General features: G+C 49.7%; 1 protein-coding gene across 2 annotated transcripts in view; it reads left to right on the top strand.

The window, feature by feature from the left end:
- Window positions 1-17880, top strand: part of LOC309345978 (sulfotransferase 2B1-like) — a 31124-nt gene that overhangs the window by 2041 nt on the left and 11203 nt on the right. Inside the window, exon 2 of one of the 2 annotated variants that reach the window (XM_081869519.1) lies at window positions 4183-4329. The exons of the other annotated variant lie outside the window; for it this stretch is intronic. Within the exon in view, the coding sequence (XP_081725645.1) occupies window positions 4200-4329 (130 nt within the window). The 5' untranslated portion in view covers window positions 4183-4199. The remainder of the gene's footprint in view (window positions 1-4182; window positions 4330-17880) is intronic. 2 annotated transcript variants of the gene reach the window in all.

Below are 17880 nucleotides of genomic sequence, written 5' to 3'. Positions count from 1 at the left end.
CACTGGTGACAGAAACAAAAAGAAACCTTAATGGAGAAAGCCCATTAAAGTGTAAGATTGTTGACTCATTCAAACCTTTACTTCTCCTGTACGTGGATAATGTCAGTAGATAGATCAGTCAGCAGGTGGTATTGGACTCAGGGTAGCGTTGAAGTCTCCTGTTACTGATTTTGTTCTAAAGGGATAATGCAGTTATTTTCCAAGTTCCTGACTGGTGTTTCCTCTACATCTACAATAGCATTCTCTACTCCCTCCCATAACTCCTGACATTTCACCATTGCTTCTTCTTTGCTCCTTCAGTGGATTATGGTTCCTGGTTTGACCATGTGAAAGGCTGGGTGGAGATGAAGGACAGAGCCAACATCTTCTTCATCACCTATGAAGAACTACGGCAGGTAAAGGTCCAATTTTAACTGTGTTGACCTACAGCCCCAATTCTGACATTATTCACACATGAAGCTGCCTTCTTTTTTGAAAGATTCTACTAATATTGGCTAGAAAAGGATTCTGAGCATGTGCAAAATTCGGTGCTACCTCTACATACACTGCATATCATGTGCAGAGTACATGTCCTTTCTTCTGCATTAGAGCAGATGTGCCAATAACCTGCTTTTCTGCCTCAAAGGTAATGTCTCTTGCTAACTCAGGTGCCCCCTGTGTTCGGTACTGGCTGAGGGGAGGTGGAGACAGAGTGGATTCTGCAAGGTGACAACAGCAAATTCCACATCCTGAAGACATTCATTTTGCCCAATGCACATTGCATACTGGTCCTCATGCTCTCTGTGTGCCTCCTGATGAAGGGCAAGCTCTCTACATCACATGAGGATTCACAGCCATTTGCTTTTGCTTTCTGCAGGACCTTCGAGGCAGCGTGCAGAAGATCTGTCATTTTCTTGGCAAGGAGCTGAAGAGTCAACAAATTGAGTCTGTGGTGGAAAACACCTCTTTCCACAAGATGAAGGACAACAAGATGTCCAACTTTTCCTTAACACCAGAGAACATTTTTGACCATACAAAAGCAACACTCTTGAGGAAAGGTTAAAACATTGGTTGCCATGGTAAAAACATTGGTTGCCAAGGAATAAAGCCATAATACTTATGCTAGGGGTGAAGAACCTATTCTTTTTCTGTGGATGTTTGATGCCACACAGAAAAAGTCTATCAGCAACCAGTAGCTGCTAGATCAGTGTTTCCCAACCTTGGGCCTCCAGCTGTTTTTGAACTACAATTCCCATCATCCCTGACCACTGGTCTTGCTAGCTAGGGATGATGGGAGTTGTAGTCCAAAAACAGCTGGAGGCCCAAGGTTGGGAAACACTGTGCTAGATAATAAAGGCTGCTCCTGCTTCCTTCCTGTATTCAAGGTTTGCTTACGTTCTTTCAGATCATCTCAACCTCCTTTTTCTCCCCTTGATGAATTCTTCCCCAGTTGCCTTCTCCCTTTTCCAGATTCCTTCTTTCCTTTTCCAGTTTGTAACATGCCTGGTTTTAAATTAACTGCCTTATTCTATAAATGTAGCATTCATAAATGTAGTGGAAATGTATAAATATAGTGGAAGAAAGACAGGGCAACAGGTCCACCCACTGGCTCTTCTGAGAGACCTCCTCCCCCTGCTCCTTTCCTCCCTGAACCGTCTGCTATTGGCAGCTGTGAGAGAGAAGGGAGAGCAAGGCCTCTGCTGAGAGACCCGCTTCATTTCACTTCTCTTCTTCCCAAACTATAAGACTCCCTTTTTCCCTCCTAAAAAGTAAGGGGAAATGTGTGTGTGTCTTATGGAGAGAATGCAGGGTGCATAGCTATCCCAGAAGCCAGAACAGCAAGAGGGATTGCTGCTTTCACTGAGCAGCGATCCCTCTTCCTGTTCTGGCTTCTGAGATTCAGATTTTTCTTCTTCTTGTTTTCCTCCTCCAAAAACTAGGTACGTGTGATGGCCTGGGAATCAGATTCAGAGGATGAACCTGAGGAATCCCAGCCTGCACAGGAGTCCCCACCTTCAGGGCCAGCTGAGCCGGGGCAGGGGCTTGAACCTGAAGGGCCCTCACCTGTGCCAGATCCTCAGGAGCAGACACCAGCTGAATCCACTCTGGCTCCGGAGGTGATCGAGGACCCATTGCCTGCAGGTGCTCCTCTCTCAGCCTTGTCAGGGGAAGATGAGCTTGCCTCTGGGTCCAGTAATCCTCCAGCCTCTCCTGAGCTGCAGAAGCTCAGGGCAGAGAGGCGGAGAGAACTAAGTTCTTGCAGGAGGAGTGCTCACCTCCAGGCCAGGAGAGGTGAGTCACCTGTGGACCGGGGCCGCCCTATGCCTCAGAGGAAATAAATGCCAGCCTGCCCAGTCCCAGGTTTCGGGAGCAACATCGTTGGTTACCTGTTCCTGCCGGCACCCTGTCCTGCTTTCTGCCAGAGTTCCTGACCACACCTGACTCCCTGTCTTGGGCCCCTCTTCAGCCTTGGACCGGACACGGACCACGCCACACGATACCCCCCCCCCCGAACCAGCACAGTGCGTCTTGTGGTCTGGTGCGAAAAATACGGTAATTCCATACAATTTTGGTAATCAGTTTCAGATCTTTGAAGCTTTACATATGGGTTTTCTTCCCCCTTCCCCTTTGGATTGTCTTTTGAGATTTTAAGGCCGTGAGTGGGGACACTTTGCTCTGCTCTTGGTTTACAGTTGTTACCTAAAGCTGTTCTGGAAATCTTTTCAGCTACTGAACAAGTAGAATGTTGTAAATCAATACATGAGTATCAAGTATTTCATATACAGGAAAAAGTTCACCTCACCTGGCCTCCTATTGGCAGAAGCAGGGAAGAGGAAAGACTATTTTGCACTTCAGGTAAACAGTGTGGGAGTAGCACCAGAAGCAGTTTTGCATGTTTGTGTACGCAGGGGTGTGTGTCCTTTTTTAGGCAGGTGTGGTTGTGATGTAGCACTCCCTTTTTGCGTAAACTGATTTTCCTCCAGTTGATGCATAGTGGCAGTGATCCAGAGGAGGTGAATGGGGCCTATTTCCTCATGGAAGTGAAGGTGATTGGAGTTTATTGTGTGACTATTTTGTGTCCAAGATCTTACTGAGATTTGAAAGTCTGATATGATGTGCACTCAAAACCAAGTTCATTGGATTTTCCCACCACCATACCTGGAGGCACCACCCAGACACCTATTAATGGCCCAGCAATCCCTCCTGAACTCTCCCTATTCTCTGCTGAAGCAGAGAAGGGGGGGGGTCAAGAAGCTGCTGAGAAATCATGGGAATGGCCCTCTCTGGCTGCAAGAAGCTCCTCCCGTATCCTGGTCTCAAAGAACACGCAAGATCATGAGGAGGGCAGAGAAGAGAAAAAAGATATGCAGAGACAGTTGGAGACTGCTTGGGCATCATCCAGGAGAGGAGGAGCCTTAGAAAGTGTGGAAGAAAGGGGCATTTAGTCCCGACAACAGCTCTACAGTGGTACCTTGGGTTAAGTACTTAATTCGTTCCGGAGGTCCTTTCTTAACCTGAAGCACCACTTTACCTAATGGGGCCGCTTGCTGCCGCCGCGCCGCAGGAGCAGGATTTCTGTTCTCAACCTGAAGCAAATTCGTAACCCAAGTACTATTTCTGGGTTAGCGGAGTCTGTAACCTGAAGCGTATGTAACCCGAGGTACCATTGTATAGGGGAAAGACTTACCAGGAAGTATTGCGGACACAGAGCAATGGCTCCAAAGTACAAGAAAGAAGATTCCACCTAAACATTAGGAAGAACTTCCTGACAGTAAGAGCTGTTCAACAGTGGAATTTGCTGCCAAGGAGTGTGGTGGAGTCTCCTTCTTTGGAGGTCTTTAAGCAGAGGCTTGACAACCATATGTCAGGAGTGCTCTGATAGTGTTTCCTGCTTGGCAGGGGGTTGGACTCGATGGCCCTTGTGGTCTCTTCCAACTCTATGATTCTATGATTCTATGATTCTTGGGTTTTTTTTCCACCATACCTGGTGGTACCACTTGAGCATCTACTGATGGCCCATCACCACCTCCTAAACTCTCCCCATCCTCCTGCTCCCCAGCTATTTCCAGAGTTTGTTTCTAGAACAGTAGCTACCTGAATGTCCCTAAGGATGTGACATAATCTCCCTCTCCCTCTCCCTCTCCCTCTCCCTCTCCCTCTCCCTCTCCCTCTCCCTCTCCCTCTCCCTCTTTCATTTTCAGTTTTTTTCAGTATCATCCATGGCTTATTTCAAATACAAGGGGATCCCATTTTCTCCAGAGTTTTCATCAGAGGAAACACTCAGCTATGTGGAAAACGACTTCCAACTGTTGGATGATGATATAGTGAATGTCACTTACCCCAAGTCAGGTCAGTGTTCCAATTAAAAAAATTGATTTTGGATTTAGTGGACAAAGTGCCCACTAAACCTGCCAGCCATAAGTTTGCTTTTGACATAAGTCATTAACAACCACCATGTAGCTGCATAGTCCCCGGTAACCCATGAAAAATGAATGAGTTTTTCAGATACAGTCATTGCTTGGATCCTGAACATCTTGGAAGCTGATGTTCTGGCTCCCAAACGATCGAAGACTGGAAGTGAATGTTCCAGTTTTCAAACGTTGGGTTTTTTTGGATGCCAAACATGTAGCACAGCTTCTACTATTCTTTCTGAAATGCCTGAGCAATCGGAAACCAATTGAAAGCTACTCCTTGGTTTCCGAAAATGGACTTCCGGAATGGATTCCTTTAAATTTGTGAGGTACAACTGTATTGCAATATATAGGACCATCTTAAACCAGTTATCCATTCCTGGATAATGATTACTTAAGGAGCAACAAGCAAATAAATTATAAGACAGGAAGACACAAGATTTACCCACCCGGGAAGAATGGCAGATGAAGTTGATAGACTATATGGAACTGGCGGAAATGACTGGCAGAATCCGAGATCAGGGAGAAGAGTCGGTGGAAGAAGATTGGAAAAAAATTAAAGATTATTTACAGAAATATTGTAAAATTAATGAATGTTAGAAAAATGATGGAATGAAGTTATATGGCTTTAGCAGAAATGTTATAAGGAAATAGGTACTGATAGATTGTTAATGTATTAAAGGGGAAAAAAACAAGGTTAGAATATGTTAAGACAAATTACAGGACAGAAGATAGAGAAAGATGGAAAGGAATTGCTGAAACAGGTAATTGAAGTGGAATACAAAAAGGGAGGTGAGAGGAGGTCGCTGAAACAAGTGATTGAAAGACAAGATTTTGAAATTATTGGATGTGTTTTTAATTGTCTTGTTTTGTTTTGTTAATTTAATGTTTTATGTAGTGTTTTTGTTTTTGTAATGTATTGTATTGTTTAATTCTTTTCCTTTTCTATTTTTTCTTTTTGTAACTTTTAAACTGGCAATGAATATTATTAAAAAAATAAATAAATTATAAGACATTTACAAATGAAGGAAGATGGACAGCAAATAAGTTGAATATCTGAACAGAAATGTCTACCACATGTGAAAGTTACATGTTTTTCACTTTCTGAACTACACAAAGTGAGACACAGGCATTTCCTGATTTTTGCAATGCGCTTCTTCAGCTAATTAATGTGTACAAAAACACACATAAGTGTGCATAAAATGCATACTTTAGTCGGGAAAAACATAAAAGTGCATTATATTGGGGGAAAATGCGTTGTAAAAATGTGCAGGAAATTTCACCAACTGATGTGGAAATATGGAGAACTGATCTTAAGATTGCAAACATGAGAATTCAAAATAGAAATATTACACTTTCCATAGCCACTGTTGATGTTCAAAGGAACCCTTGAAATTCCTGGGGAAGTCAGGTAACCTTGAAAAAAAGAGCTTTCCCAATCATTCTGTCTTTCTGGAATATCTTAACAAAGATATTTACAGCGCTCATGAGCTGAACTGAGAATATTCCCAGGAGAATCTTATATGTAATGGCATGCTTCTGTCATGTCACTAGGAATGCTGTCGGTGCTGGATATGGGTGGTGTGGGTGGTTCCCTTGCAAAGGGTCCCAAGTCGAGGGGGTTCATAATCATAATCACAATGAAACCTATACTTATATGGTTACCTATGGAGAATTATTAAAAAAGCAACTGTACCTTAAAATATTATTGTGAAAATATATTGTGGAGGTGAGGGGGAAATTTTGTCGTTGCTCAGGGCACCATATTACCAAAGTCTATCTCTGATGCTGTGTCAGAATAACCATCTCTCTACAGGTTGATTGTATATAGACGAATAAGCCATTTTTCTGGTATAGTCATTTTCCAAAAATCCTCAGACTTAACACCCAGTTAATTTAATGACTGAATTAAAAAAAAACATGGATTGACGACTTCCGGGTTAGCGCCATCGGCGAATGGCGGATTTCCTCCAATCGGAGGAACGGGCTCCGTGGAAACTGGGTCTTCCCACCGCGGCGAAGGTGGTGACCCGCTAGAAATCCCAGGCGGAGAAGCCTGGGAACGTGGGGTTCAGCAGAGCACCAAGAGCGCCTCCCCCACTCACAGGGAACCTCTCTTTGGGGCTCTGGAGCGGAGTGGGGTGAGCAGCGCGGTGTTGCGAACCGATTGCTACTTTCACGGAGGGAAGCCGCACAGCCATCGCCGGAGAGCGCTGACATTTTCCTGATGACAATTGGACTCTAAACAACTACCCGTGAGTAAAAACGGAAGATTTGATTAAGAAACTTATGAAATTTATGAATTAGGCAACGAAGTGGGAAGGTCTAAACAGGAAGTCCGCCTTCCGCTTTTTGTAAATAGACTGAAGTAAAGACATTGCAAGCTAAATAGCCTGGAAAATTGATCCAAAGATTGAAATTTCCTGCATTTATAACCAACAAAACCCCCTTGACAGCAGGGGAAAAGGGGAAAAAAAAACTTTGACCGTCTAATCCTGCGGAGAGAGAGTAAAGGAATATAAGTTTCTATCGTCCCAAACTTGGGGACGGGGTGTCAGGACAGAAATTGTTGGAGATGTCCATTGATTGAATATGGAACACTTTTGACAGATAGTTAAAAAAAAGAGAAACAAATTAACTTCAACGCTGCTTTCTGCATTTTTGTATTTTAAGGAAACAAAGTACTTGAAAATCGAAAGTAAATTTCCCTTTGTTGGACACATTTTAAAGATGGACGTTAATAGAAACTGTGTCCCCTAGAGGGAGCTTGTCAGTTTGTTGTTGCAGTTTCCAGGGAAACTTTACAGCTGTGAGAATTAGACCGTGGGACCAGCTATTTGACCTTGAACAGAAATGTTCAGGGAGGAAGTTCTAACGTCTGCCCTTGGCAAAACAATTGCTATGCTGCAGCAGTTGCATGAGAAAGTTGGACTTCATGACTGCTGTAGCCAGTAAATACGAACTAACAGGAAACAAGGACAAAGAAATTTTACAACATCCAACTCAGGAAAGTGGCTCGATAAGGCAAGTCCAAGGGCAGATGAAGATGGAAGAGGTTGCGATTGCACCTCAAAAGATACAAAGGAAGAGATCCAAAGTCCTGCATGACCAGAAGCCGCAACATTGGAAGATTGAATTTGGAGTGTGTCTGGAAGTGTCCGGAGTTAAGGAAGCTCTTAGCTCTGGTGGGACTGTGAAACAAGTTGACAACTATTTCTGGAATAACTATTTTTTGGATTACAAAATTAAAATAGGGGAGGGGGATTGTGGGGAATGGGCTAACTTGATGAAAGAAAATAGAGACTATTACTGCTTGGAATTCCCCGGAGACCCTCTCCTCAAGGAGAAAGGGAAGAAACTATGAAAGAAACCAACAAGGGACAGGGAAGGGTGCAAGTATAAACAGGAACAAGAAAACCTGCAGAGGGGGCATAGAAGAGACCTGCCCCCAAAATCCCGTATAAAAAAGCTGTATTAACGTCGTGATGGGAAACATGCAGCTTCTCCTCTGCAGCAATCTTGAGCATCAGCCGAATGCTCTCATATTTGATGGTGGGTGAGTAGGTCTCGTGGTAATCCTGTCCTGGTACCTGTGAAAAACCTCTGGCAACCAATCTGGCTTTGTGTCTGACAACCTTGCCATTCTGGTCTGTCTTGGCCTTGAAGACCCATTTGCTGCCAACCAGTCTCATTCCTGGGACTACCGGTACCAGCTCCCAAGTTTGGTTCCTATTCAAGGAATCAACTTCAGCCTTCATGGCATTTAGCCAAGGCTCAGCATCTTTAGAGGTTAACTCCTGAACCTCTTTGAAGCTCGAAGGTTCCCACACCTTCTCTGAGCTACTAAGAACAGCAGTTGCTGTCTTAGCAAACTCATCAGCAAATCTCTTTGGAGGTCTGCCTTTGGTGGCCCTTTCAGACCTGCGAACTAGACGCAAGTCTTCTGGACTCATCTCCTCCTTCTTAGGAGAAAAGTGACCAATGGTGAACAGTGGTTCTTCCAGTTCATTGTCAGACGCATCAGATGGTCTGACTGAGGCCTTTGCGCTCCTGTAGTCTGCTGTGTCATCACTGTCGCTGACACCAGCAGCAGCGCCGCCCACTGAACTGGAATCCGAACTCTGATCATCATCATCATCATCATCCTCAGCTTTCTCAGCTTCCTCAACATCATCTGCTTTTTTCACATCACCTTCATTTTCCTCTGGGTAACTCTGGAAAATTCCCACATTTCCCCCCCACTTAGGATTGTACTCAACACTCTTTGTGAACTTAATGGACTTAGAATCAGTCATCCATACTCTGTATGCACCTTTTTCGTACCCCATGAACAAACCATGTGCCCCACGCTTCCCAAGCTTGTTGCTCTGTGGGGTGTATACCCACATGTCAGAACCAAAGATTCTCATGTGCTTGACATTAGGTTTCTTACCAAACATCTTCTCATAGGGAGTGCAACCAATAGGTGATGACAGTCTGCGATTTAAGGTATAAACTACCGTTGACAGAGCCTCCCCCCAAAACTTCTCAGGGAGATTGGCATCATGCAACAAGGTTTTCAGGCTTTGAAACAAAGTTTGGTTTGCTCGCTCAGCAAGTCCCTTCATCCATGGCGATCTAGGCGTTGACAAGTCATGCTGGATTCCCTTCTCAGTCAGGAAAGCTTTAAACTGCTGAGAAGTGAACTCCCCGCCCTGATCAGTAAAGAGACAGCCGATACGTTTACTGTGAACATTCTCCAACCAAGCACAGAATGCCTTGAACCTAGGAAACGCTTGTGATTTCTGCTCGAGCATAAACACATGAATGTGCGTGGAAAAAAAGAGTCAATTAGAACCATGAAGTACCTTGCTCCACCCAAAGAGGGCGCAAGTGGACCAACCAGGTCTGCGTGGACTAGCTGGTAGGGTTTGGAAGCCTGCCTGCTAGATTCCTTGCCTTTTGGAGCAACCTTCACCTTGTTCTCTGCACAAGATACACATTTCATGTGAAACTTACAGGGTTTGATGTTCAAACCTTCAACCAACCCAGGCATCTTGGCCAGCGCCTGCCAAGACATGTGACAAAATCTTCGATGTGCTTCATGAATACAACCTGCATGAAGAACCTTGTTAGTTTGTGCAACACAACAAGAATCAAGATTAGACACAGCAACAGCATTGTCATCATAAATTATACAGAAAAAGCCATCCATAAACTTTGCATGCAAAATGTCCTCTTTGCCTTTCCTGATGACACAGACGCTCCTCTTGAAGGAAATCTCAAAACCACGCCCAGTCAGCTGTGGGACACTGAGCAAATTGCCTGCAGCACCTGGAACATAAAGTACATCTCTGATGGTTGTATGCAGACTTGCCAGTTTCACAGTCCCAACTCCTGCAATTCGCAACGTCTTTCCATAAGCCAGGTGGATCTCACCATCTTGAGGTGTGAAGGAAATAAACAGGTGCCGGTCTTTTGACAGATGGCGGCTGGCACCAGAGTCCACAATAAATCTGGCCTTGGCCTTTGGAGCAGCTTTTCTGGCAAGCAAAACCTTGTTTTCCACCAGCGTGGGCTTTTGCTGCTTGTCCCCCTGCTCCTGGCCATCAAACGTGCCTTTAGCCTTTGGTGAAGCTGTGCCAGCAAACAAAGCCTTGTTTTTCCCTGGTGTGGGCTTTTCACCCCCCTTCTTCTTCGGGCCATCTGCAGGCATCTGTCTCTGTTTACCTCTGGCCTTCCGGCCTCTGCAAAGTTGACCTTGGCTCCCATGAGAAACAGAGCTCTCAGCTGCCAACTCCTTGGCTCCCCCTGGAGACTGGAATGCTGCCTGGGATGACATCACAGTCAGCTCCCCCTGCAGCTTGCAACCGGTGCCCTCAGCATCCCTGCATTCACTCGCATTCTGAGAAACAGCCAGGACCTCCGATGCAGTCAAACTCTGGGTGGGATGATCGGCAGATGAGCTACTTTCAAAGCATTCCACATCTCACGTGCAGTCGTGTTGCCAGCTAGCGTAGCAATTTCCTCCAGAGTGACGGACAAGACTATTACGTCCATGGCCCTCGAATGCTGGGCGTTCCATCTATCTGTCAGAGGAACTGGAGGGGCTTCACACACAGTATGCCACACTCCAAACTGTCACAGCAAGCTCTCACACCACACAGCCCAGGTCTCATAATTGTGCCTGTTTAACTTTGGGCACTCAGCAGCTTCAGAGGCTTGGGAAAACTCCATTCCAGCTCTTTACTTGAGCTGTGAGTCTTTTTCACTTCAGAGACTCTTTATCTCGGCTCCCATTAATCACGAAGCCTGCTTGGCTCGGCTCCCAGGCCAATTAGGCCAGCCGGACATCAGAGACTCTTGCCACGGCAAAACAGAAAAGCCTTTGCTTTCGCTTTTCACCACACATACCTCAGCAGTCTGTCGCAGTCTTACTCTCCTGTAAGTGCCATGAATCTGGGCCCAAAACCTGGTGTGATGGCCTGGGATTCCGATTCAGAGGATGAACCAGAGGAATCCCAGCCTGCACAGGAGTCCCCGCCTCCAGGGCCGGCTGAACTGGGGCAAGGCCTAGATGCTGAAGAGCCTGCACCTGTGACAGAGCATCAGGAGCTGGCCCCAGGTGAAGCCCTTCTGGCCCCAGAGGGGCTTGACGACTCAGTGGCCACAGGTGAGCCTCCTCCAGGGCCCAGTAACCCTTCGGCCTCTCCTGATCTGCAGAGGCTTAGGGCAGAGAGGCGAAGGGAACTGGTTGCCCCCAGGAGGAGTGCTCGCCTTAAGGCCAGAGGAGGCGGGGCTCCTGGGGGCCGGGACCGCCCCCGGCCTTAGAAGAGGATAAAAGCCCAGTCAGCCTGGCCCCAGGTTGCGGGAGCAACGTCGTTGTTGGCTGTGGACCTTCCTGTGTTCCTGATCCCTGCTTGGCCTCCTGTTCCTGACTATCCGGTGTTCCAGTTCCCAGCTCGGCCTCCTGTTCCAGCGTACCTGTTCCCCGCCCGGCTCCCCGTCTTGGACCTCGCCCCTCTTCGTGTGGACTCTGCTTACACCCACGGTACCTTCCCCCGGGACCAGCACAGTTTGCTCCCGCCACACCCGCACTCCCCCTTCGTTGGGGTGCGTTCGGGAAGAGCCAGAGGCCATGGCTGACCAGGCGGCTGCGCTGGTGGCATTGGCCCAGGAAAACCAGGCCTTGACCCACACCGTTCAGCAGCTAAGCGATGTGGTTGCGGCGCTTCAGCAGCGGTTGGAAGCCTTTCCAGATCCTGGGGCCGACGCCCTAGCTCCAGGCAAGTACCCAGTGGCCTTGCCAGAGAAATTTGATGGGACCCAGGCCAGTTTTCCCATGTTCCTCGCCCAGGCCAAATTGTACATTCAGGGGCGAGCCCGGAACTTCCCTGACGACCGCACCAAGGTGCATTTTTTAATCAGTTTGTTAAAGGACCAGGCGGCCAAGTGGGCTTTGCCACTGCTCCGGCAAGACTCTCCTTTGCTAACGGACTATGTGGGGTTTTGTAACCACTTAGAGACTGCGTTTGGTAACCCACTGAAGGAGAGCCAAGCCAATCGGGCGATTCGTCGGTTGAGACAGGACAAGTCCACAGCCGCCGCCTACGCCACAGAATTTCGACTGTTGGCACAAGACTTGTCTTGGAATAACTCTGCACTACGGGACCAGTATCTTGAGGAACTGTCGGACGAGATACTGGACCAGTTGGCCATGATGGATCGTCCCACCACACTGGATACCCTCATTCAGCGGAGCCTGCAGATAGACGATCGGTTGGAGGACCGTCGCCAGACCCGGGACCGCCAGCACTCCCGACTCCTGGCGCCAGTCCTTCCCAGCAGGTCCACGCCCACAGCCGAGTTGCCAGTCGCGCCAACGCCGCTCAGGGCTGCGCGACCTCAGCTCTCCCCCTCGGAGAAGTCGCGGCGTCGGGAGGGGAACCTGTGCCTTTACTGCGGTGGGGGTGGACATTACGCCCGTTCCTGTCCCGAGAAGCTACCAGTCGCAGGGAAACCGCCAACCTCGGTAGCCGAAGGCCCTAGCAACGTGGGGTCCCAAACCATGCAAGAAGGGCCCTCACCAGTAGGATTGCGACATCTCATGGTACCGGTGCGTCTCTACCCTCCAGGTGGGCCCTGGATTCTTACCCACGCTTTGGTAGATTCGGGGGCAACCCGCTCCTATATGGACGCTGCCTTTGCCGCTCATCATCAGGTGCCACTTCAGAACAAGCCAGAACCGGTACAGGTGGAGGCAATTGACGGACGGCTCCTGCGTTCGGGTGCCGTCACTCGGGAGACCCAGCCCTTGGTCCTGTGTCTCCAGCAGCACCGGGAGGTGCGAACCTTGGACATTGCCTCCATGCCCCGGTTCCCCCTGGTGCTCGGAATGGACTGGCTAGAGGCTCACAACGTTCAGATTGACTGGGTCAAACGGACCGTACACTTCCCAGATCCATGTTCCCATGCTCAGTCGCAGATGCTAGCGGCCGCACCCACGGAGGAGGCAGCACCCACGCTCCCAGCCGTGTACCGGGACTACCAAGACGTGTTCGAGGAACGGGGGGCAGACCAGCTGCCGCCGCATCGGTCTTTTGACTGCGGCATAGACCTCCAGCCCGGAGCGCCCCTACCGGTGAGTCGCTTATACTCTCTAACAGAGCCAGAGCGCGAGGCTTTGCAGGACTTCTTGCGCAAGAACCTGGAGCGTGGGTTCATTAGGCCTTCCACCTCGCCTACTGCGGCACCAGTGCTCTTTGTTAAGAAGAAATGTGGGGAACTCCGTCCTTGCCATGATTACCGAGCCCTGAACAAAATCACCATCCCAGACCGGTACCCCTTGCCCCTTATTTCGGAGTTGCTGGAGCGGGTGCAAGGGGCACAGGTGTTCACCAAGCTGGACCTCCGGGGGGCCTACAACTTGATTCGGATCCGAGCCGGGGATGAGTGGAAGACAGCGTTTGGGACCCGGTACGGGCAGTTCGAATACTTGGTTATGCCTTTTGGTTTATGCAACGCGCCTGCTGTGTTCCAACGCTACATCAACCACGTGTTCCAGGATTTGTTAGACAAGTACGTGGTGGTGTACTTGGATGACATACTGGTTTACTCCCGTGACCCGGCTCGCCATGAGGGACATGTCCGGACCGTGCTGCAGCGCTTGCGTGAGCACCGTTTGTACGCAAAGCTCAGCAAGTGTGAGTTCCATCAGCGGACTGTGGACTTCCTTGGTCACCGGCTCTCTCCAGATGGGGTGCAGATGGACCCTGGGAAGGTGGCAGCGGTTCGAGAATGGGCGGCACCCCGGAACCGCAAGGACCTACAGCGTTTCCTGGGGTTCGCCAACTACTACCGGACCTTCATCGCAGATTATGCTCATCGCACCACCCCGTTGACCCGGCTACTGCGCCCAAAGACGCCGTTTTCCTGGGACGAGGAGGCAGAGGAGGCGTTCCAGGGGTTGAAGGCCTGTTTCCAGAGGGCGCCGATCTTACAACATCCTGACCCCTCTCGACCCTTTGTGGTGGAGACCGACGCCTCCAGTACGGCTCTCGGTGCCGTCTTGTCTCAACAGAATGGACCTGAAGCGCCACTCTTGCCCTGTGCCTTCTATTCCCGCCAGCTCCTACCAGCGGAGCGTAACTATACTGTGTGGGAGCGGGAACTACTGGCCATCAAGGTGGCCTTTGAGGTCTGGCGCCACCATCTTGAGGGGGCACGACATCCGGTGGAGGTGAGAACCGACCACCGGAATCTGGAGTACCTCCAGACCACCCGCAAGCTGAACCAAAGACAGATCCGGTGGGCGTTGTTCTTTTCCCGGTTCCAGTTCCGGATCCGCTATATCCCTAGCTCTCAGAACCAGAAGGCAGATGCCCTGTCCCGGAAACCTGAAGACAACGCAGACACGGTACAGCAAGCAGAACCCACCACGATCCTACCACCAGCTGCGTTCCTGGCCACCCAGGAGGCGGAACCACTGCAGGCTCGGGTGCGGGAACAGCAGCGGGTCGACGCTTGGGCCCAGGAACGACTCCGGGAGCTGGCTGAAGGGTCCAGCCCACAGTATCCGGGGCTGGTCCTGCATCAGGGCCTTCTGCTGCACCACGGCCGTCTGTACATCCCGCCAGGGCCACTGCGGCTGGAGGTTCTCCGGATGGCCCATGATGCCCCAGCAGCGGGGCACTTTGGACGGTATCGGACCACCCATCTGGTCAGTCGTGAGTTTTGGTGGCCCCGCCTGAAGGCCGACGTGGCTCGCTACGTTGCTGGTTGTGATGTCTGCCGGCGCGCCAAGGGTCCTACCGGGCGACCCCCCCGGCCTACTTCAGCCATTGCCAGTTCCACCGCGCCCTTGGCACACGGTTTCGTTGGACTTTGTAGTGGACTTACCCCCGTCTCGTGGCTGTACCTGCCTTCTAGTGTTCTCCGACCATTTCACCAAGATGGTGCACTGCACCCCCTGCCCATCTGTACCCACAGCCAAGGAAACCGCTCAGCTGTACCTTCAGCATGTCTTCCGCCTGCATGGCCTACCAGAGCGCATGGTGTCCGACCGGGGCGTTCAGTTCACATCCCGGTTCTGGCGAGCATTACACCAGACCCTCGGGACAGAGGTCTGCCTCTCGTCAGCCTACCACCCACAGACCGATGGCCAGACGGAACGGGCGAACGCGGTGCTGGAGCAGTACCTCCGGTGTTACTGCAGCTACCAGCAGGATGACTGGGTCGACCACCTGGCATTGGCGGAGTTCGCCTACAACAACGCGGTGAATGCGTCCACCCAGCAGACCCCGTTCCAGGCCAGTTACGGTTATCATCCACGGCTGTTTCCAGATGTGCTGCCGGCATCCGCGGTCCCGGCGGTGACGGAGTGGCTTCAAGAGCTCCAGTCCCAGCAACAGCTTTTGGTGGAGCAACTGCACCAGGCCAAGGAAGCGTACAAAGCCCAGGCCGACCGCCACCGCCAGGTGGGGCCGGAACTTCGCGTCGGTGACCTGGTTTGGCTCTCCACTCGCCACCTCCACCCCTCTCGACCTTCGCGGAAGTTGGACGCCCGCTTCACCGGCCCGTTCCCTATCGTGGACCAAGTCTCTCCTGTAGCATTCCGTCTCCGGTTACCCGCAACCCTGAAGGTTCACCCGGTCTTCCACAGGTCCCTGCTGAGTCCGGTGGCCCCACCCGACGAGTTCCACCCGAACCGTCCCCGTCCGCAGCCAGTGTTGGTTCAGGGAGAGCCTGAGTATGAGGTGGAACGCATTCTGGACTCCCGATACCGCAGGGGAAAGCTGCAGTATCTCATTGACTGGAAGGGGTATGGACCGGAGGACCGTTCCTGGGAACCAGCGGCCAACGTCCACGCACCTGCCTGCCTCCGAGAGTTCCATGCGACGTACCCCGGCAAGCCGGGTCCGGACCCTCGGTTGAGGGGGGGGCCTGGGAGGGGGGATGGTGTGATGGCCTGGGATTCCGATTCAGAGGATGAACCAGAGGAATCCCAGCCTGCACAGGAGTCCCCGCCTCCAGGGCCGGCTGAACTGGGGCAAGGCCTAGATGCTGAAGAGCCTGCACCTGTGACAGAGCATCAGGAGCTGGCCCCAGGTGAAGCCCTTCTGGCCCCAGAGGGGCTTGACGACTCAGTGGCCACAGGTGAGCCTCCTCCAGGGCCCAGTAACCCTTCGGCCTCTCCTGATCTGCAGAGGCTTAGGGCAGAGAGGCGAAGGGAACTGGTTGCCCCCAGGAGGAGTGCTCGCCTTAAGGCCAGAGGAGGCGGGGCTCCTGGGGGCCGGGACCGCCCCCGGCCTTAGAAGAGGATAAAAGCCCAGTCAGCCTGGCCCCAGGTTGCGGGAGCAACGTCGTTGTTGGCTGTGGACCTTCCTGTGTTCCTGATCCCTGCTTGGCCTCCTGTTCCTGACTATCCGGTGTTCCAGTTCCCAGCTCGGCCTCCTGTTCCAGCGTACCTGTTCCCCGCCCGGCTCCCCGTCTTGGACCTCGCCCCTCTTCGTGTGGACTCTGCTTACACCCACGGTACCTTCCCCCGGGACCAGCACACCTGTTGTTGGGATACTGCCAGGGAGACAAAGGCCATCACTGCCTCCACATTGACTCCGGACGTCCATTGATCTCCCGTAGATACAGTATCAGCAATTAGCGCTCCAGAAAATAGCTTTCCAGAAAATAAGCTCCAGAAAATAGCTTTCCACATTCCAGAACTGATGCACGCTCTATCACAGAGTTCGCACAGCGAACGAAGCACTCAGGAGAGTGTTATTTAGAAGTTTATTCAGCGTTGGTCAGAACAAAGAAAAAACATGACTGCCTGCTTCAGTCTGCTCAGGCAGAGAGAGAGAGACAACAGCTCTATCAAAACAGAAACATCCTGTGAACAGGAAATACGCAGGCTGTGACACAAACATCCTGCTCCCTTTTAAGGTGGAACGGAAATATCCTAACAATGTTTATTCAAAACCAGCCAAGGAGTCCAGTTCGCTTTGTTGTGTCTTCAAATACTTTGTAAAGTATTCTTTAAAGTCACAGTTATCCTTGTCCCGTAGCTTGTATGTCAGTTTTGCCAGTTCTGCATAGTCCATCAATTTTTCTTGCCATGATTCTTTAGTTGGGGTTTCTTCAGTCTTCCATCCTTGTGCTATTAAAACTCTCGCGGCTGTTGTCGCATACATGAAGATGTTTTTCAGCTTTTTTGGCAGATCTTTCCCTACAATCCCTAATAAAAATGCTTCAGGTTTTTTTAAACAAATGTTAAATGGAACATTTTCTTCAATTTGTTGTATATCATTTCCCAAATTTTTAAATTACCTTACAATCCCACCACATATGATAAAATGTCCCCTCCTTTTCCTTACACTTCCAACATATATTTGAACTAGTTTTGTACATTTTCCCTAACTGCACTGGTGTTGTGTACCATCTGTACATCATCTTCATGTAATTCTCCTTCAATAGGGAACAATCTGTAAATTTTAAGTCAGTTTTCCATAATTTTTCCCAATCTTCCATGATAATGCTGTGACCTACATCTTGTGCCCATTTAATCATAACTGATTTTACCTCTTCATCTTTCGTCTCCCATTCTAATAATATACTGTATGTGGCCTTCAGTAATTTCACTTTCCTTCGATCACTTCCATTTGAAACCTAGATCTTGTGTAACTGAATCCTTTCTTGCTGTCTTCTTTATGTGTTTCATATAGTTGTCAATAATGCAACCAACTCTGAAAGTGGTCTTTGATCTCATCATAATCTCTTAATTTCCATTTTCCATCATGTTCCTTTAATAAATCAACAAATGTGAGCCATTTTCCTTTCTTTCCAAGTGGTTTGAGCAGTAATGCTTCATGTGGTGAAAGCCAGCACGGGGTCTTTGTTCCAATAAGTCTTTGTATCTCTCCCATACTCTCATTAGTGATTTCCTGATTATATGGTTGTAAAAACTTCTATGAACCTTCCCTTTCCCATACCATAAGTATGTGTGCCAGCCAAATCT

The sequence above is a fragment of the Podarcis erhardii genome, assembly GCF_964252035.2.
Source record: "Podarcis erhardii genome assembly, chromosome: 7".
Taxonomy (NCBI): Eukaryota; Metazoa; Chordata; class Lepidosauria; order Squamata; family Lacertidae; genus Podarcis; species Podarcis erhardii.
Note: the sequence above shows the minus strand (reverse complement) of the source record. Positions and strands in the feature narration are given on the sequence as shown.